This window comes from Pristiophorus japonicus, chromosome 19 (assembly GCF_044704955.1).
Source record: "Pristiophorus japonicus isolate sPriJap1 chromosome 19, sPriJap1.hap1, whole genome shotgun sequence".
NCBI classification, from domain to species: Eukaryota; Metazoa; Chordata; class Chondrichthyes; family Pristiophoridae; genus Pristiophorus; species Pristiophorus japonicus.
The window spans coordinates 6,816,141-6,838,014 of NC_091995.1; the positions used below are offsets into that span (position 1 = coordinate 6,816,141).

Sequence of the window (21,874 nt, forward strand, 5' to 3'; positions counted from 1 at the left end):
CAGCGAGTCCACACTGGGGAGAGGCCGTTCACCTGCTCAAAGTGTGGGGAAGGATTCACTTGTTCATCCAACCTGCTGACACACCAGCGAGTCCACACTGGGGAGAGGCCGTTCACCTGCTGTGAGTGTGGGAAGGGATTCACTCACTCTTCCAGCCTACTGAGACACCAGTGAGTTCACAAGTGACTGCAGGGTTTGGATTCTGCTGTTATTCATATCCTACTGAATCGTGTTCATTCTGTTAGCTGCCGTTTGTTTCTGCTGATGTTAATAACCCTTCAACTAGGCTGGAGTTTAATATTTTGATATTTGATGTCTCCAAGATAAGAGGAGACTAATTGATGTCCTGTTTCTGACTGCTCCATTTTTGATCGGGGCGGAGGAGCGGTGAGAGATCGGGGCCCAGGAGCATTGTGATCAGGCCCAGGAGAGGCGAGGGTTCAGGGCCCAGGAGAGGCGATGGCCCAGGGGCAGCACGGACCAGCCCACACTGCGATCTACGGATAATAGGAGCATGCGCGTGCACTGGGTCTGTGCAGCAGAGCAGGTCTCCAGTAGTCTTGGTTAACCCTTGCCACTGGACCAAGACCTCGCTCTGTCAAACCCGTGTGGTGGCTGGTGTGCAACGGCCACCCCACGTTAAAAGAATCCATGCACAGGCATCTTCCACGCTTCAAGATGTAGTTCGGGACCTGGAATGTCAGGTCCCTCACTGAATACCTGTGAACTCATCCCTTTTTGGTGTGGAAGCAAGTCATCCTCAATACGAGGGACTGCCTAATACTATAATGACCATTCGAGCCTATTCTGCCATTCAATCAGATCATGGCTGATTTGTATCTTAACTCCATCTACCTGTCTTGGGGCTTTATCAATTAATATTCTTACCCAATAAAAAAATCTATCAACCTCAGTTTAGAAATTTCCAACGGACACCCCAGCTTCGACAGCTTTTTGGGGAAAGAGAATTGCAGATTTCCTCTACCATCTACAGGTATAGATCGTGAGTCACCTGTGGCTCAACAGGTAGCATTCTCACCTCTGAGTCAGATTGTTGTGGGTTCAAGTCCCACTCCAGAGATTTGAGCACATAACAGCATCATCACACTGCTGTTTCTGGGACCTTGCTGTGTGCAAATTGGTTACTGCGTTTCCTACATGACAACAGTGACTGCACTTCAAAAGTAGTTCATTGGCTGTAAAGCGCTTTGGGACGACCCGAGGTTTTAAGAGCATAAGAAATAGGAGCAGGAGTCGGCCATTCGGCCCCTCGAGCCTGCTCCGCCATTGAATAAGATCATGGCTGATCTGATCTTGGCCTCAACTCCACTTCCCTGCCCGCTCCCCATAACTCTCGACTCCCTTATCCTTCAAAAACCTGTCTATCTCCACCTTCAATATATTCAATGACCCAGCCTCCACAGCTCTTTGGGGCAGAGAATTCCAGATTCACGACCCTCAAAGGAATTCCTTCTCATCTCCATTTTAAATGGGCGGCCCCTTATTCTGAAACTATACCCCCTAGATCTAGATTCCCCCACGAGGGGAAACCTCCTCTCTGCATCTACCCTGACAAGCCCCCTCAGAATCTTATGTTTCAATAAGATCACCTCTCATTCTTTTAAACTCCAATGAGTACAGGCTCAACCTTTCTTCATAAGACAACTCCCTCATTTCAGGAATCAACCTCGTGAACCTTCTCTGAACAGCAAGTATATCCTTCCTTAAATACGGAGACCTAAACTGTACGCAGTACTCCAGGTGTGGTCTCACCAATACCCTGTACAGTTGTAGCAGGACTTCTCTGCTTTTATACTCTATCCCCCTTGTAATAAAGACCAACATTCCATTTGCCTTCCTGAATGCTAACTTTTTGTGTTTGATGTACAAGGACCCCCCAGGTCCCTCTGTACAGTAGCATTTCAGCAGCATGAAAGGCACTATATAAATGAAAGTCTTTATTTCTTTAAGCTAGGCAAATTTTGTTTTTCCGCATTGCTAACAACATTTAAAAAAAAAATGAAAGTATGTTTGCTGTTGAGTTACCAGCCTGTGCAAGCCCAATTGCTCAATTGTTTAGGTGATATGTACCACCCATCATGATGCACATCACAGACTTCCACAGCCACCTGCCTGTACCACCAGTATACAGGATTATCCTGCACTTATGCTGTACTTAGACAGGCAGCTGTCTGGAGCCAAGGGCATGAAGTGTTTCCTTCAGAAACAGTCAGCTCAGGAGTGAATCTAGTTATGTTAGCAGTGTATATTGGGCCAGATGAGGAGCTGCTCCAGGAATGCAGACAATTATAACATTCCTGAAGTGATAATTCGTCTAACCACAGGTTGCAAAAATTGGTCCAGCATTCAGAGATCTACGTGTCAGGCCAGGTATGTGCAAGACCCGGGAACCCGACAACACTACAAAGGAGCTCGATACAAGCGCTGCTGGAGCAATGGAAAGCGTCAGAAGGGTACTGATGGAGTACTTGAGCCCTATAGGAGATGGATGTCAGCGTGCTAACAACTTGCATTTCTGGAGCGTAATTAACGGAGTAAAAACACGCCCCAACATGCTTCACAAGAGCCACCATCAGACAGAATTACAGTGTCAGCTGTGGCTCAGTGGGTAGCACACTCGCCTCGGAGTTAGAAGGTTGTAGGTTCAAGTCCCACTGCAGGGAGTGGAGCTCAAAAAAAAAATCTAGTCCGACACTCCAGTGCAGTGCTGAGGGAGCCCTGCACTGTCAGAGGTAGAATCATAGAAGTTTACAGCACGCAAGGAGGCCATTTTGGCCCATCATGTCCGCGCCGGCCGACCAAGAGCTATCCAGCCTAATTGCACTTTCCAGCTCTCGGTCCGTAGTTCTGTAGTTACGGCACTTTAAGTGCACGTCCAAGTATTCTTTAAATGTGGTGAGGGTTCCTGCCTGTACCACACTTTCAGGCAGTGAGTTCCAGACCCCCACCACTCTCTGGGTGAAGAAATTTCCCCTCTAAACCTCCCCCCAATTACTTTAAATCTATGCCCCTTGGTTGTTGACCCCTCTGCCAAGGGAAACAGGTCCTTCCTATCCAGGCCTCTCATAATTTTATACACCTCAATCAGGTCTCCCCTCAGCCTCCTCTGTTCCAAAGAAAACAGACCCAGCATCTCCAATCTTTCCTCATAGACAAAATTCTCTAGTCCAGGCAACATTCTTGTAAATCTCCTCTGCTCCCTTCCCAGTGCAATCACATCTTTCCTCTAATGTGGTGACCAGAACTGCACACAGTACTCCAGCTGTGACCTAACCAGTGTTTTATACAATTCAAGCATAACCTCTTTGCACTTGTATTCCATGCCTTGACTAATAAAGGCAAGTATTCCATATGCCTTCTTAACCACCTTATCTACCTGGGCTGCTACCTTCAGGGATCTGTGGACCTGCACTGCAAGGTCCTTTTGTTCCTCTACACTTTTCAGTGTCGTACCATTTAATGTGTATTCCCTTGCCTTGTTAGACCTCCCCAAATGCATTACCTCACACTGATCTGGTTTGAATTCCACTTGCTACTGTTCTGCCCACCTGACCGGTACATTGATATCTTCCTGCATCTTTCTTCTTCATTATCAACCACACAGCCTATTTTAGTGTCATCTGCAAACTTCTTAATCATACCCCCAACATTTAATTCCAAGTCATTGATATATACCACAAAAAGCAAGGGACCCAGCACTGAGCCCTGTGGAACCCCACTGGATACAGCTTCCCAGTCACAAAAACACCCAACCATCACCCTGCCTCCGAGCCAATTTTGGATCCAACTTGCCACTGTGCCCTGGATCCCATGGGCTATTACTTGTGTGACCAGTCTGCCATGTGGGACCTTATCAAAAGCTTTCCTAAAATCCATATACACTTTCGGCTGAGACGTTAAACCGAGGCCCAGTTTGCTTTCCCAAGTGGATGTAAAAGATCTCATGGCATTATTTTGAAGAAGGGGAGTTATCCCTGGTGATAGGGGAGACTAGAACTAGAGGGCATAATCTTAGAATAAGGGGCCGCCAATTTAAAACAGAGATGAGGAGGAATTTCTTCTCTCAGAGGGTTGTAAATCTGTGGAATTCGCTGCCTCAGAGAGCTGTGGAAGCTGGGTCATTGAATAAATTTAAGACAGAGATAAGACAGTTTCTTAACCGATAAGGGAATAAGGGGTTATGGGGAGCGGGCAGGGAAGTGGGCCTGAGTCCATGATCGGATCAGCCATGATCGTTTTAAATGGCGGAGCAGGTTCGAGGGGCCGTATGGCCTACTCCTGCTCCTATTTCTTATGTTCTTATGTCCTGGTCAATGTTTACCCCCTCAATCAAAAAAGCAGATTATCTGCTCATGATCACGTTGCTGTTTGTGCACAATTCGGCTGTGGCGTTTCCTACATTACAACAATGACTGCACTTCAAAAGTAGGGCACGGGCATCAGCTGGAATGGCCGGAGCACCCGGAACAGCAATCCAAAGCCGGGACTAATCCACGGAGCGTTTAAACGCAGCACTGCCACAAACTGTGTCCAGTTAGATGCTCCTGAGTGCAGAGAAGGCCAAGCAGAGATTTGATGGAGGTGTTCGAAATCACGAAGAGTTTCGATAGAGCAAATAAGGAGAAACGGTTCCCATTGGCGGAAGGGTCGGTAACCAGAGGACACAGATTTATGATACTTGGCAAAAGAACCAGAGGGGGAGATGAAGAAAAGGTTTCTTTTCTGCAGGAAGCTCTTACAATCGGGAATACAGAGCCCGAAAGGGCGGTGGAAGCAGATTCAACATTAACATTCAAAAGAGAACTGGATAAACACCTGAAGTTTGCAGGGCTTTGGGGAAAGAGCGGGGGACTAATTGACCACCAGCGCTCTCAAATAGCCGGCACACGCACAATGGGCTGAATGGCCACCTTCTGTGCTGCAAGATTCAAAGATTCTACGGTGAGCTTACTGTTCTGGAAGGAGGAGATCGGATAGATGAAAAGGCCTCCTTTCCTCCAAACCCACCTCGTGGATACTGTTACACGGCTGTGTGAAATGATGTGGCCCACGCTGCCTCGAATTAACCAGCACCGACTGAACAGGCTGGGGCTCTTTTCTCTGGAAAAGGGAAAGTTGAGGGGTGACCCGAGAGGTCTTTACAATTACCACAGGGTTTGGTAGGGTAGACGGAGGAAACACGTTTCCTCTTGTTGGCGAGACCAAAACAAAGAGTCCTAAATACAAGATAGCTACGAATAAATCCAGTAGGGAATTCAGAAGAAGCTTCTTTGCCCAGAGAGTGGTGAGAATGTGGAACTTGCTACCACAGGCAGTGGCTGAGAATAGCACAGATGTATTTAAGGGGAAGCTAGATAAACACATGAGGGGGAAAGGAATAGAAGGGTATGTTGATGCGAGATGAAGCTCGTGTGGAGCATCAATACCGGCACTGACCAGTTAGGCCGAGCGGCCCGTTTCGGTGCTGTAATTCCATGTTAACTCCATGTAGTCATCATCATAGGCAGTCCCTCGGAATCGAGGAAGACTTGCTTCCACTGTAAAAGTGAGTTCTTTTGTGGCTGACAGTCCAAGACGGGAGTCACAGTCCCTGTCACAGGTGGGACAGACATTCGTCGGGGGAGGGGGAGGGTGGGACAGATTTTCCGCACGCTCCTTCCGCTGCCTGCACCTGACCGCTTCACGCTCGCAGTGTTGAGACTCGAGGTGCTCAGCGCCCTCCCGGATGCACTTTCTCCACCTCGGGCGGTCTTCAGCCAGGGACTCCCAGGTGTCAGTGGTGATGTCGCACTTCAACAGGGACGCTTTGAGGGTGTCCTTGTAACGTTTCCGCTGCCCTCCTTTGGCTCGTTTGCCATGAAGGAGCTCCGCATATAGCAGTTGCTTAGGGAGTCTCGTGTCTGGCATGTGAACCAAGTGGTCTGCCCAGCGGAGCTGATCTAGTGTGGTTATTGCTTCAATGCTGGGGATGTTCGCCTGGGCGAGGACACTGATGTTGGTGCTTCTGTCCTCCCAGGGGATTTGCAGGATTGGAGAAATCGTTGGTGATATATCTCCAGCGACTTGATGTGCCTTTTGTAAGTCGTCCATGCCTCTGATCCATACAGGAGGGCAGGAATTACTACAGCCCTGTAGACCATGAGCTTGGCGGTAGGTTTGAGGGCTTGGTCTTCGAACACTCTTTTCCTCAGGCGGCCGAAGGCTGCACTGGAGGCGATGTTGAATCTGCGCATTAACGTCTGCCTTTGTTGACAAGAGGCTCCCGAGATGTGGGAAATGGTCCACTTTGTCGAGGGCCGCACCATGGATCTTGATGATTGGAGGGCAGTGCTCTGCGGCAGTGACAGGCTGGTGGAGGACCTTTGTCTTACGGATGTTAAGTGCAAGGCCCATGCTTTCATATGCCTTGGTGAACACGTTGACTATATCCTGGAGCTCAGTCTCCGAATGTGCGCAGACGCAGGCGTCGTCGTGTACTGCAGCTCAACAACAGAGGTTTGGGTGGTCTTGGACCTGGCCTGGAGGCGGAGTAGGTTAAACAGCTTCCCACTGGTTCTGTAGTTTAGTTCTACTCCGGCGGGGAGCTTGTCGACTGTGAGATGGAGCATGGCAGCGAGGAAGATTGAGAAGAGGGTTGGAGCGATGACGCAGCCCTGTTTGACCCCGGTTCGGACGTGGAATGGGTCTGTAACGATGTAGTAGGGAGATGTGCAAAGCCCATTTCAAAAGCATCTGTACAAGTATTAAGTGATGCGTAGTATTGCAAAGGCACAGTTTTTGCAGGATTACGTTTTTACCCAGAGAGTGGCGAGAATGTGGAACTCGCCACTGCATGGAGTGGTTGAGGCAAATAGCACAGATGCATTCAAGGGGAAGCTAGATAAAGACAGAGAAAGGAATGGATGGATATGCTGATGGGGTGAGATGAAGAGGGGTGGGAGGAGGCTCGTGTGGAGCATCAGCACCAGCACGGACCTGTTGGGCCGAATGGCCTGTCTCTCTGCGTTATCCAGATGCTCTGGTTCCATTTCAAGCAAAAGCACGAGTGGGGCTAGGAGGAGGACAAAATCTGCCGCTCTTGCTTACCATTCACTGCCATGGCTGGCATCACCAAGGACATCTTTGGCCTATTGGTCTTGTTGTGGCTGATGGCTGGTAACAGCAAGTGATCCTGCGGGGAATAGGGTAGAGTTAGGATCCGAACAGCAACCAGATCTCCCATCCACCACCCCCCCTCACACACACACACACCCCCCACACACAAGACCCGGCGACATTCAAAATGGAGGCTGACAATAGTTACCCTTCTGAACGAAACCACATAGAAGGTGTCTTCCCTCCTGTCAATGGCGTCCATGAAGTCGTAATAGCTCTGCTCTGGGCTCTGGTAGACCTGCAGCTGACTCGAGGCCAACCTGCCCAACAAGGAGAACATTTCAAACCACAACAACTTGTATTTATACAGTGCCTCTAACATAGTGAAACATCCCGAAGGGCTTCACAGGAGATAAAAGATTTGACACCGAGCCACACAAGTAGAAATTAGCGCAGGTGACCAAAAGCTTGGTTAAAGAGGTAGGTTTTAAGGAGCGTCTTGAAGGAGGATAGAGAGGTAAGAAAGGCGGAGAGGTTTAGGGAGGGAGTTCCAGAGCTTGGGGCCCAGGCAGCTGAAGGCACGGCCACCGATGGTGGAGCGATTATAATCAGGAATGGTCAGGAGGGCAGAATTAGAGGAGCGCAGACATCTCAGGGGGGGGGGGGGGTTGTGGGGCTGGAGGAGATGAGAGAGATAGGGAGGGGTGAGGCCATGGAGGGATTTGTAAACAAGGATAAGAATTTTGAAATCGAGCGTTGCTTAATCGGAAGCCAATATAGGTCGGCGAGCACAGGTACAGAAGGCATTGCGGTGTGTGCAGGGCAGATAGAGTCAAACATGTAAGGACAGTGGCGGGAAAATGCCACTCCCTCAGGCGGGATGGTACCTGGGCTGCGGGCTCTTCCGTCACTGTTCTCGGCAGGAGCACCCCCTCAGGTAGGATGGCGCAATTACTTGGGCTGCGGGCTGTTCCGGGAACAGAGTGGCTGGCCAGGTACCCCAGGGGCCAACAGGTCATCCGTAGAGCACAGTAGGGTAAGCATTTGGAGGATGTGAGTTAACATAATATAAGAATGAGGAGCAGGAGTGGGCCATTCGGCCCCTCGAGCCTGCTCCGCCATTCAGTAAGATCCTGGCTGCACTTCCACCTCAACTCCACTTTCCTGCACTATCCCCATATCCCTCGGTTCCCTAATAACCAAAAATCTAGCAATCTCTGACTTGAATATACTCAAAGATTGAGCCTCCACAGCTCTCTGGGGTAGAGAATTCCAAAGATTCACCACCCTCTGAGTGAAGAAATTTCTCCTCATCTCAGTCCTAAATGGCTGACCCTTTATTCTGAGACTGTGACCCCTGGTTCTACTCTCCCCAGCCAGGGAAAACATCCTCCCTGCTTCTACCCTGTCAAATCCTGTAAGAATTCTGTATGTTTCAATGCGATCACCTCTCATTCTTCTAAATGCTAGAGAATATAGTCTACTCAATCTCTCCTCATAGGACAGTCCCCCCCATCCCAGGAATCAGTCTGGTGAATCTTCGTTGCACTCCCTCCATGGCAAGTATATCCTTCCTTAGTTAAGGAACCAAAACTGTGCACAATACTCCAGGTGTGGTCTCACCAGGGCCCTATATAATTGCAATAAGATGGCTTTACTCAATGCTGTTTTTTCCTTATGACAATCTGAAAGCTTTCATTGTATTCTGGTGGCCAAACGCTTTGCAGCCGATGAAGTACTTTTTGGAGTGCAGACACCACTGTAATGTAGGAAACACGGCAGCCAATCTCTGGGCACAGCCAGCTCCTTTCACGTGACACCTGAGATGGCAGGCGGGGCCTCAGTTTAACGTCTCACCCGGAAAGTGAGACAAGGCACAGCACAGGTCACCACTCTGGGGATGGACCGGACTTCTACCTGCTTATCCTCCCGGCTACAGCGGTGGGGATCTATTTCATTTGAGGAGGAGGAAGGGAAGGGGGAAACAAAGGAGATGGGAATAACCATGCAAACGGAAAATGGGCACTTAATAACCCGGCATAAACCCCATCTTAACTAGATGTAGGAAGAGTCAACGGAAGATAAAAACTCTGGTGAAAATGTGACACTATCCACGGTCTAAATGCTGTAACAAAACCCTGTGCCTCACTCAATCAGTTCCGACTTTCCCCAAACTGAAGCCAGATTAATGATCACGAGGCAGCGCTTTGCCCGTTACATCAGGCAGCTTTGGAATGTAAACACACACTTCGACACGCATCGCTCAGGACTCAATTACTCGTTACAGTTCAAATCGCGACTATCCTTATTTTGCCCCGTGCAACGCAGGACAGGTTTGGATTTGCATTGATAAAAAAAAATCAGCCTGTTTTGCTGAAGTGAGGTTGTTGTTTCAGCGAAGCAATTTAAAAAAAAAATCAAACATTTAAAATAAACGATCGTCGCCGAGACACTTGTGGAACCCACCTTGTGGCCGTGTCTGCCGAATGAACGGGAATGAAACGGGACAGGTGGATTTTCCTCTGCTGTGCCCTCTGCAAAGGAGACGTTAATAGGGATTAGCAAATAACATCGATGACCACATTTCTCCCCCGCCCTCCCCCCCCCCCCCCCCCCACCCCGGGGAGACAGGTGCACAAGAATTATAAGGCGGTATCCTCCCATCTTTGACGCATGAGAATCACCCAACTAATCCTGTAGCTCAGTGGGTAGTGCTCGCACATCTGGGCCAGGAGGTCACGGTGGGTTCAAGCACATAATCTGAGTCAACCCACAGTGCAGTACCACAGGAGTGTCGGAGGCAGTCTTGCAGGTGAGTTGTTGAACCGATGACCCATTTGCCCTGCTCGGGTGAATATTATATAACATGAAAATATATACGTATGAGAAAACAAACACAAACATGCATATATATATTTATATACCTAAAACATATACCCATGTCATCATCATAAGCAGTCCCTCGAAATCAAGGAAAACTTGCTCCCACTCTGAAAGTGAGTTCTCAGGTGACTGAACAGTCCAATATGGGAATTACAGTCTCCGTCACGGGTGGGACAGACAGTGGTTGAAGGAAAGGGTGGGCGGGGAGTCTGGTTTGCCGCACGCTCCTCCCGCTGTCTGCGCTCGTCCCCCGCAGACTCTCGGCGACGAGACTCGAGGTGCTCAGCGCCCTCCCCGATGCGCTTCCTCCACTTACACCCATGTATAATATAACAAACATGCCAACACATACACACGTTTATAGAACGTGTATTTATATAGCGCCTTTAACGTAGTGAAATGTCCCAAGGCGCTTCACAGGAGTATTAGGAGATAAAAATGTGACACCGAGCCACACAAGTAGAAATTAGCGCAGGTGACCTTGGTCACAGAGGGAGGTTTTAAGGAGCGTCTTGAAGGAGGAAAGTGAGGTGGAGAGGTGGAAAGGTTTAGGGAGGGAGTTCCAGAGCTTGGGGCCCAGGCAGCTGAAGGCACGGCGACCGATGGTGAAGCGATTATAATCAGGGATGGTCAGGAGGGCAGAATTAGAGGAGCGCAGACATATACTTGTACACATGCATATATACCACATACATATATATAGCAGGGACTTCTCCCAGAGTCTTGGCCAAAATTCCTCCTTAAATCAAGCAGGAAAAGGGGTACTGAGGGAATGAGCAGCCATGATCTTATTGAATGATGGTGCAGGCTCGAAGGGCCGAATGGCCTACTCCTGCACCTATTTGCTATGTTTCTATGTTGTGGACGAACTAGCTGGTGTGTTTGCTGACAACACTGACTACAAGAATAATTCACTGGCTGTGAAGTGCTCTGGAGGACAATTAACAAAATGTACTTTTTTTCTTTAGTATTTCTCCATGCCCTCAGAGCAACATAAAAAACAGAAAATGCTGGAAACACACAGCAGGTCAGGCAGCATCTGTGGCGAGAAAAACTCAGGCAATGTTTCAGGTCGATGACCTTTCGTCAGAACTGGAAAAAGGTTCCGACGAAGGATCATCGACCTGAAACGTTAACTCAGACACTGCCTGACCTGCTGAGTGTTTCCAGCATTTTGTTTTTATTTCAGATTTCCAGCCTCTGCAGTGTTTTGCTTTTCCACTGACGATGCACAGCAGTTTAAAAGGACGACATAAATTTGGCTTGTTAATGGGGTAGAAATTCCGACGTCCTGGGCCCGTACGAAGTTTGTACGGACCCGAGAAGGCATCGGAAAAGCCGGTTTTCAGCTAAAAGCTAAACAGCAGAGCCCAGAAACTTACCTGGGCACTGATTGGAGATCCCCACGCGCTGAAAAACAGTTTTTCCGATCGGTCACGCTGGAAGCTCGACAGATCCTTCACATCTCGGGAGCGAGGACATTTCTTGGGCAAGATTGCGGGATTTACGCAGATCTTTCCCAGCAAATGTCCTCAAAAATCTTGCGCCTGAAAAAGCAGGCGCATAGCCTACCTTTACAGGCGCAAGTGTTTTAAAACACACAAAAACATGGTAAAATAAAATTATAAACACATAGTTTATTGTTAAAAACCCTCCCCGCTACGGTAAGTTTATTTTTAACCATAATTTAAAAAAACATTTTTTTTAAATCGGGAAAATATTTTATTTTTATAAGATATAACTTTAATTTCAATTAATTTTAAATGTGTATGGTCTGTTTTTTTATTATTATTTTGTGTAATTGGTTTTATTCCCGTTAATAGCACTGAGAGCTTGTAGATACGCGAGTCTCAGTGCTATTAATAGGAACCTGTGAACTACCTACCTGATTGGCTGAGCAGTCACACATGATCATCCTCTGCGTGGGATGGGAGCGTGGAAGAGAAGGCCCCCCCCCCATCGTAATCCAGGGCGCCGCCTAGACCACCAGGCACTTTCGTCAAAAATCTCCAGCAAGGAGGCAGCTGCCCGCGGGAAGACCCCCAGAGAAATTTCTGCCCCATTGTCTCTAGACTTTATCGTAGAAATTTACAGTGCGGAAGGAGGCCATTTCAGCCGCCATGTCTGCACCGGCCTACCGAGAGCCAACCAGCCTAACCTCACTTTCCAGCTCTTGGTCCGTGGCCCTGTAGGTTACGGCACTTTAAGTGCACATCCAAGTATTTTTTAAATGTGGTGAGGGTTTCTGCCTCTGCCACCCTTTCAGGCAGTGAGTTCCAGATCCCCACCACCCTCTGGGTGAAAATATTCTTCCTCATCTCCCCCCTCATCCTTCCACCAATTACTTTAAATCTATGCCCCTCCCCCCCCCCTCCCCAGGTTGTTGGCCCCTCTGTCAAGGAAAATAGGTCCTTCCTATCCATTCTGTCTAGGCCCCTCATAATTTTGTACAGGTTAGGCAGCAGCACAGCAACATACAAGTCTCAATGACCCTAAAAAGCTCTCCATATGCCCTGGCTGTGCTAGCTCATCCAATGATCAGTCATCGGTTAGCATCCCAGGTTGGGAAGGAGCTCAGGACAGGGATGGCCTCACACACACACACTGTATATGGGAAGTGTCACACTTTGGCTATCTGAGATAAATGCCACAAACTACAAGAGACTTGTGAACATTATAAACAACTTGCATTTATATAGCGCCGTTAACATAGTAAAACATCCTAAGGCGTTTCACAGGAGTGTTATCAAACAAAATTTGACACCACATAATGAGATATCAGGGCAGATGACCAAAAAGCTTGGTCGAAGAGGTCGATTTTAAAGAGTGTCTTAAAGGAGGAGAGAGAGGTGGAGGGGTTTACAGAAGAAATTCCAGAGCTTAGGGCCTAGGCAGGTGGTAGAGCGGTTAAAATCGGGGGTGCACAAGAGGTCAGGATTGGAGGGGGGCCGAGATCTCGGAGGATTGTAGGGCCGGAGGAGGTTCGAGTTAGGGAAGGGATGTCGCCGTGGAGCGATTTGAAAACAAGGACGGGAATTTGAAAATAAAGCACATATCTATAGGTCCTAGTTGAACGGCTCAAAGCCGAGGCCCTGCGGTTACTGTAAAAAGATGAGATCGGGGACAGCAGTCAGTCCTTATGAGTGCCACATCTGGGGTGATTTCCTGGCCTCGATCGGACTGGACTGAGAATAACTGAATATAGTGCAGACTGCTGGGCTTATTTCAGTTCTGTGAAGGAGCTCCAGCTTTTGGTGAAACAACAGGGCACTATGAAACCATCAACGTCCACACAGTAAGACGGTCGGACTGGCCACAAGTGTGCACCTCGTACGCACACGTTCGAACGCTTGGATAATCACCACCTACCATGCTTTGCTTAACTTTCTTCTGTCGCTTTGGTTTCTCGTTGGACTTTGTCCTTTCAATCTGGTGTCGGTGCACCCAGCCTCGTAATTCATCGGCTAACCTGGATTGGAGAGACACGTAAAACAGTCTCAGTACAACACCCAGCATCTGCACGATAAAATGCAAGTCACAAATACAGACTATCCACTAAACTGACATGTGCGTGATGGAATACTCTCCACTTTACTGGAAGGGTGCAGCTGTAACAACACTCGAGCAGCCTGCTTGACTGGCATCCCATCCACTCCCTCCACCACCGGCGCCCCCTGGCTGCAGTGTGTACCATCTACAAGATGCACTGCAGCAACTCGCCAAGGCTTCTTCGACAGCACCTCCTAAACCCGCGACCTCTACCACCTAGAGGGACAAGGGCAGAGGGGCATGGAGACACCACCACCTCCAAGTACCCCCTCCAAGTCATACATCATCCTCACTTGGAAATATGTCGCCGTTCCTTCATTGTCGCTGGGTCAAAATCCTGGAACTCCCTCCCCAACAGCACTGTGGGAGCACCTTCACCATGCGGACTGCAGCGGTTCAAGAAGGCGACTCACCACCACCTTCTTAAGGGCAATTAGGGATGGGCAATAAATGCTGGACTTGCCAGCAACATCACATCCAGAGAATGGATTAAAAAAAAAGGAATCCAATTTAATGTAGCACACAGTTTGAGAGTTGCACAAGTTACAATTAAGGGGAAAATAGGTCATTTGAATACACTTACTTGCATTTTAAAAAAAAATCTGAGCAAGCAGCAGTCTCCCAGTTCTCATTGGCTTGGCCACTCCTTCTATTAACAATATTCACAACAACCAATAGGATATGCAGGTGCCTCTCTGACCTTTTCCAACGGACGGACAGAGATACTCTTTGGGCCGTATAGGAACAGAAGGTGGCCATTCGGCCCCTCGAGTCTGTTCCGCCATTCAGTAAGATCGTGGCTGACCAGCCTTTGTGATATCATAGAATGATAGAAGCTTACAGCACGGAAGGAGGCCATTTCGGCCCATCGTGTCCGCACTGGCCGACAAAGAGCTACCCAGCCTAATCCCATTTTCCAGCTCTTGGTCTGTAGCCCTGTAGGTTACAGCACTTTAAGTGCACATCCAAGTACTTTTTTAAATGTGGTGAGGGTTTCTGCATCTGCCACCCTTTCAGGCAGTGAGTTCCAGATCCCCACAACTCTCTGCGTGAAAAAATTTCCCCTCAAATCCTCCTACCAATTACTTTAAATCTATGCCCCCTGGTTATTGACACCTCTGCTGGGGGAAGTAAGTCATTTCTATCCACTCTATCCAGGCCCCTCATAATTTTATACACCTCAATTAGGTCTCCCTTCAGTCTCCTCTGTTCCAAAGAAAACAACCCCAGCCTATCCAATCTTTCCTCATAGCTAAAATTCTCCAGTCCAGGCAACATCCTCGCAAATCTTCTCTGTACCCTCTCCAGTGCAATCACATCTTTCCTGTAATGTGGTGACCGGAAATGCACGCAGTACTCCAGCTGTGGCCTAACCAGTGTTTTATTCTATGTTTCTATGTTAATACAGTTCAAGCATAACCACCCCCCCCACCACCGCTCTTGTATTCTATAAAAGGTAAGCATTCCGTATGCTACCTGGCCTGCTACCTTCAGGGATCTGTGGACCTGCACTCCAAGATCCCTTTGTTCCTCTGCACTTCTCAGTATCCTATCATTTAATGTGTATTCCCTTGCCTTGTTAGCCCTCTCCAAATGCATTACCTCACACTTCTCCGGATTAAATTCCATTTGCCACAGTTCTGCCCACCTGACTAGCTGATTAATATCTTCCTGCAGTCCGCATCTTTCTTCATTATCAACCACACAGCCGATTTCAGTATCATCTGCAAACTTCTTAATCGTAGTCTATCCTTTTAACTCACCGCCCCCCCCCACTTCCTTTCTCCGTGTTCCTCGTCACAGGGGAAGGCTGAGATGCCCAATCCCTCGCCCCAGCTGAGGGCATCCGCGAGAGGAGGACAGGGTACGGTGGAGACCCGCTCCCCCCCCTGCCCCAAACCTACCTGAGTGACTCAGTCTTGTTGAACTGACGGCAGTCCGAGGAGGGGAAGAGGATTCGGTCGATGTCTCGAAGCACCAGGTCTTTCACCTCGGAGTACGCCATGGTGATATTGCTGAAACGGAAGAGCGATAGGATGATGTGCAACCAAGTCCAGAAAAGCAGAGATCCCCGCCAACCTGTGACGGTTTAGAGCACGGTTCACGGGACTAATTCTCCCTCACACCACCATGGATTCCCACAAGATCCTTCTTGCTGATTGGCAGTAGTTTTAATGCAAACCTGCGAACACACTCACGGGAGACACTGGTCCCATTACCATCTACCACGCCATCCCCTCACTAGTACTGGACAGTACAACACTGCTGCATTAAAGTGACTGGGCCGAACATTGCAGCCTCTCCGGGTGGGTACGATGTGCACACGCACCCAAGGAGGCCTCGCAAATGCTGGATCTCGGCCCGCGACGCGCGTGTGCCGAGATACGGTTTTTGCGTTCTGTGCATGTATCCTCGGGAGAAGGACATTCGCGCGCAGAGATCGGGCTATTTGCCCAACTCCTGCCCAGCGAATATCCTTCAAACTCTTACGCAGGCGTAAAGCGCAAGTTTTAAAACAGAAAAATTAAATTTAATCACTCATTTTTATATTAAAAACTCTGTCCATTGAGGTGTTTATTTTTAACCCTATGAAAATACGTAAAGAAAAATAACTTTTTTCTAAAACATTTAATTACATTCAATTTCAATTAATTTTAAATATAAGAGGTGTTTTTTTATTTATTGTGTTGTGTTTCTTGGTTTTTTTTCTCATTAATAATGGGAGCTCGTACAAAGCTCCCATTATCAGAATACCGATGGTCCAGGCCCACGTGATCCCAGGATATGAATATGTACCTGGAAGACATGTTCCCGTACGCTGGACTGCGAAACTAGGCCTCCGACCGCAATCCTACGTTCCTCCGGGAATGCTAGGTATTTTCGTAAAACTTTTTCCAGTCGGAGGTGTTCGGCCGAAGGAAGCCTCTGACCACAATTTCCCCCCATTGAATTCATGGGCTCTGACAGCACAGAAAGAGGCCAGTTGGCCCATCGTTTCTCTTTGAAAGCTCTATCCAATTAGTCCCATTCTTTCCCCATAGACCTGCAAATTACTCCCGCTTTTCAAGTATTTATCCAATTACCTTTTGAAAGTTATTATTGAATCTGCTTCCCTTTCAGGCAGTAAGTTCCAGATCACCATAACTCGCTGCATTAAAAAACATTCTCATCTCAACTTCTGGTTCTTTTGCCAATGATCTCAGATGTGTGTTCTCAGTTACCGACCCTCCTGCCAATGGAAACAATTTCTCCCTATACACTATCAAAACCCCTCAAAATATTGAACACCTCGATTAAATACCCCCGGTTAACTTGGTATGGAGCGCACAACTTGGGAACTCCAAAACCTGGGGGGCGGGGTTTCTGAATACTTGAAAATTCACTGCACAAGATACGCCCGTTGTATGTTCAGTGCTGTACTGACAATCTCGGCCTTGCCATTAAGGCTTCAGTAAAAACGCAAGAGTGACCTGAAAGTTTCAGATGGTGTTCACCGGAAGTGTGAAAAAACACCCACTGCTACGGTAGTAGACTTTGTCCTCCCAAAGTTTGGATCATGTTCAGAGAGAGCCTTTTCAGCTCAAGAACCAAACGGCTACAGGGCTGTGACTGGTGACGGTAACGCCCATTACTAAGCCTCGCTAGATATAGACACGGCTGATGGATTACCGGAGCACAGCAAATACAGGAGAATTGGGTAGGGGAGCAGCTCAGCCCTGTTAATGGATCTCGCCCGACATTCCAGCAGTGCGCTCCTTCCCGCTACTGCTGAAACCCTCATCCATGCCTTTGTTGCCTCTAGATTTGACTATTCTAATGCTCTCCTGCTCGGCTTCCCATCTTCCACCCTCCGTAAACTTCAGCTCATCTGAAACTCGGCTGCCCGTTAATTTAACCCTTTACACCAGTTAGGGCACCGGCAGCCAAATTGAATCAACGATTGTAATTGTGTTTGCTAGTCTATGTTTCTCTCTGTAGGACATATTCATAAAGGCCAGTTTTGTGGTAGGACAAGATAAGTCACCTGTGTCATGAAACTGACGAGTTGCGGTAACACCATGCAACCAACCTTATTATAAAAACATAATAGGAGCAGGAATCGGCCATTTGGCCACTCGAGCCTGCTCTGCCATTCAATAAGATCATGGCTGATCTGATCATGGACTCAGTTCCACTTCCCCGCCCGCTCCTCATAACCCTGGACTCCTTTATCGCATAAAAATCTGTTTATCTCCGCCTTAAATATATTCAATGACCCAGCCTCCACAGCTCTCTGGGGCAGAGAATTCCAGATTTACAACCCTCAGAAGAAATTCCTCCTCATCAGTTTTAGGAAGACAGAAGGTTCTCCTCTGATAACAAGGACAGTTGAGACAGATACATGTATTGGGCTAACCAACCAACCTACAATGGGGCCATGGGAAGGTGTGAGATGAGACAGAGTCATGAGGTTGGAGCATGATAATTCCGTCATCAACTGAACATGCTGAGCTCCAGCCAACCGTTAATGAAATCAGGATCGGGAACGTTATGATTGCACATTGTAAAAAAGGTATATAAAAAAAGATAACCTTGAGATCCCCGACGACGACTTTGAGCAAGACAGAAGAGAGGGTGACCAGCCAAGCAGACCCAACATCCCACGTCAGCACACTCCATCGCCCTTTGCTGTACAGGAAGTAAAGCCTGTGCTCTAACCAAGTCATTACTGTCCAAGTTTGCATAATGCATGCCGTGTGTGTTTAATAAACTGTTCTGGTTTACTAAAATGAGTAGCCTGAGTAAAGGAAGGCATTTAAAACTGCCTATACACCGGCACCAAATCCCGTTCACCCATCACCCCTTGTGCTCGCTGACCTATATTGGCTCCCGGTTCAGCAATGCCTCGATTTAAAAAATCTCAGTCTTAGTTTTCAAACCCCTCCATGGCCTCGCCCCCTCTCCAACTCTACAGCCTCCTCCAACCCTGCACTCCTCCAATTCTGGCCGCTTACACATCCCCGGTTTTAATCACTCCACCATTGGCGGCCGTGCCTTCAGCTTCCCGGAACTCCCTCCCTAAACCCCTCCACCTCAAAACCTACCTCTCTGACCAAGCTTTTGGTCACCTGCCATGATGTTTCCTTAAGTGGATGGGTGTCAAATTTTGATTAATAACGCTCTTGTGGACGCCTTGGGACGTTTTGCTACGTTAAATGCTCTATATAAATACAAGTTATTGCTGCACATTCCTGTATTCCCGGTGCCAGGGTGATACAAACCCCCAGGAGCAGTGCAGGAACCTGTGGCACAATACTTCCATCTAGTTGATGGATGTACATTCAAACCACCATCTTTGCCAACTCTTAAGGGGGAGGGCCAATAAGAAAGAAAGGAAGACAGATTTATATAGCGCCTTTCACAACCACCGGACGTCTCACAGCGCTTTACAGCCAATGCAGTACTTTTGGAGTGTAGTCACTGTTGGAACGTGGGAAACGCAGCAGGCAATTTGCGCACAGCAAGCTCCCACAAACGACAATGTGATAATGAGCAGATAATCTGTTTTTTTTGTGATGTTGATTGAGGGACAAATATTGGCCAGGACACTGGGGATAACGCCCCTGCTCTTCTTCAAAATATCACCATGGGATCTTTTACATCCACCCAAGGGGGCAGACAGGGCCTCGGTTTAATGTCCCATCCGAAAGATGGCACCTCCGACACTGGAGTGTCGGCCTAGATTTTTTTTGTGTTCAAGTCCTGGGGTGGGACTTGAACGCACAACCTCCTGACTCAGAGCGAGTGTGCTGCCCACTGAGCCACAGCTGACACTCAGAAGTACATGGAGCACAAAAGCAAGGAAGTTACGATGAAAGAAGTCGACGTCTAATTATTTCTTCACTATAATTATACTCCTTGCTAATTGGAGTTAAAGGATATTCCTAGTTCGGGGGTGTCCTAGTCTTTCATCGTTGCAGATCGCATGTGCGAGTTCCATGGAGTCTCGGGAGTCACATATAGGGACAAATATTCAGGCTTCTTGCCCAGGGGAAATGCTGGGCCGGAACCTACCGCCCTGTTGCTGCCGTCACCATGGCAATGTTGCCTGGCACCGACTGTTGGGTAGCCAAACAGGGCCAGAGTCTGGCGCTTTTTAAGATGCTAATCGAGTGTCCTATGACATAGATTGCCATTTCTGGACTGAACGGCTCAGCCAATATTAACCTAACTTTCCGGGCGAAATCCCATGGGATCGGGTGGAGTGACTTATTTGTCGTTTTACGTTCCCTGTTTACACCAGCCAAAACCATGTTCTGTGCAACTTGAAGCCAATTCCCTAATATTTTACAGCGTAAACTGTTACAAGTACTCGTTTGCAGTAACATTGCTTTAAGCAGGCAATCAGGTACTATCTGGTTGTGAAATGTTAAATTGCCCACACTCCAGTTGTGGCCATCTTTTAAATTTGTTAAAAGTTTTACAAAACAAAATCCTTATTGGCCCATATAGTTTGAAAACCAAGACCATTTTCCCCAGTGATTTGCGCCATTTTTTTGGAGCAGGCTGTGAAAAACCAGAGTTTCCCCAATCAACTTGCACCAGCGTAACTCAGTTAGCTACGATTTTGTTTAGGTCAATTTTTTTTTTCCAGCCAAAGGGGATGCAACCAGCCACCTGCGCCAATTCTGGTCATTTATGGAAGTTTGGCCAGCTGAGAATTACTCCAGTTCTGCTTAGGCCAGCGTTTGTGGCCTCTGCAGAAAAACCTTCCGGAGAATTAAACAAATTGGCGCAGGTAATTGCAGCAGATGCCCGGACAGCAGCAGCAGGAAAGGTAAGAGAGAAGGGTGGGGGGGTGGGGGAGAAAAGAAAGAGAAAGAGAGAACGAGAGAGAGAGAGGTGGGGGGCGAGGAGAGAGAGAGAGAGAGAGGGGGAGAGTGAGAGAGAGAGGGGTGGGGGGTGAGGGAGAGAGAGAAAGAGAGAGAGAGAAGGGTAGGGGGGCGAGGGAGAGAGAGAAAGAGAGGGGGAGAGAGAGAGGGAGAGAGAGAGAGAGGTCGGGGGCGAGGGAGAGAGAGAGAGAGAGAGAGAGAGAGAGAGAGAGAGAGAGATGGGGGGTGAGGGAGAGAGAGAGAGAGAGAGGGAGAGGGAGAGGGAGAGGGAGAGGGAGAGAGGTGGGGGCGAGGAGAGAGGGGGAGAGGGCGAGGAGAGAGAGAGGGGGAGAGTGAGTGAGAGAGAGAGAGAGAGAGAGAGAGAGAGAGAGAGAGAGAGAGAGAGAGAGAGAGGCGAGGGAGAGAGAGAGAGAGAGAGAGAGAGAGAGGGGGGGGCGAGGGAGAGAGAAAGAGAGAGAGAGGTGGGGGGGCGAGGGAGAGAGAGAGAGAGAGAGAGTGGTGAGGAGAGAGAGAGAGAGAAAGAGAGAGAGAGAGAGAGAGGTAGGAGAGAGAGAGGTAGGGGGGCGAGGGAGAGAGAGAGAGAGGGGTGGGTAAGAGAGAGAGAGGTGGGGGGGGAGGAAAGAGGAGGAAAGCCTTTCGGGTGTAGTTAGGTGCTGGGACAAGGAGGGAGGAGACTGTTCGGCCTGGGATGGGGCGGGGGGCTGACCGGGAGGCCACCCGGCCAGGGGCAGGAGAGCGCGCGCGAGAGATCGGAGAATCGAACCGGTGGGGACAGAGAATGGGACCGGACCGGCCCGGCCCGGCAAACCCTTCCTGCAGGGTTGGAGGGAAGTTTCTGTTATGTGTTTTTCAATACTTTTAATGTGTTGGGAGCTGGCTGTATGCTTCACTTTGTAGCCTCAGCTCACATTGTGTCCCTGGTTACCATGGCTGCCCGATCTTTTTGGTGTAGATCAAGGCTCCACCCCCAAAACTGAAGGTCAGGTTACGCGAGGCCAAAATGAAGAAATCCAACGGGGAAACTTAAGAATATATTTATTTTGCTTACTTGGGGGCCTCCCAAAAATTGGGCGGAACTTTTCAAGTAAAAAATGCTTTGGGGAAAATTGAGCCCAAAGATAGGACCCGACAATGTTGTGTTGTTGCACATAGTTTTACGATGTTCTTTGCACTTTTTAAACATGCACTCTGGGTAGGTAGAGGTTTTTAAATTTCCATTCTCAATGACAACTAACCTCTCAGTGGTGCACAAAAGAATGAAACATGCCTTGAAAAGCTCTCTCTTGCCACAAAAATGGAAATCCATTGTGGCGGCGTGCAGTTTGGAGGTGTCATATCAGCTTACAATGTCTTGGGGAAAAAAAGCCTGTTTTATATCTATTTCCAAAGAGAAAGAATGAGCAAATTTATAATTCAATTATGTTTATTGCATTTTTGGCACTAATTATTGATTT

The 21,874-nt window shown here is 48.3% G+C and overlaps 1 protein-coding gene across 4 annotated transcripts in view; it reads right to left on the reverse strand.

The window, feature by feature from the left end:
* LOC139229683 (cyclic AMP-dependent transcription factor ATF-6 beta-like) overlaps nt 1–21,874 on the reverse strand; it is a 174,811-nt gene that overhangs the window by 9,022 nt on the left and 143,915 nt on the right. For all 4 annotated transcript variants that reach the window (XR_011587783.1, XM_070861201.1, XM_070861202.1 and 1 more), the window contains exons 11-15: nt 15,453–15,563; nt 13,369–13,468; nt 9,583–9,650; nt 7,325–7,436; nt 7,108–7,192 (exon numbers count right to left, since the gene is read on the reverse strand). Coding sequence is in view for 3 of the 4 variants with exons in the window: in XM_070861201.1 (XP_070717302.1) it covers nt 7,108–7,192; nt 7,325–7,436; nt 9,583–9,650; nt 13,369–13,468; nt 15,453–15,563 (476 nt within the window). In the remaining variant the exon portion in view is untranslated. The remainder of the gene's footprint in view (nt 1–7,107; nt 7,193–7,324; nt 7,437–9,582; nt 9,651–13,368; nt 13,469–15,452; nt 15,564–21,874) is intronic.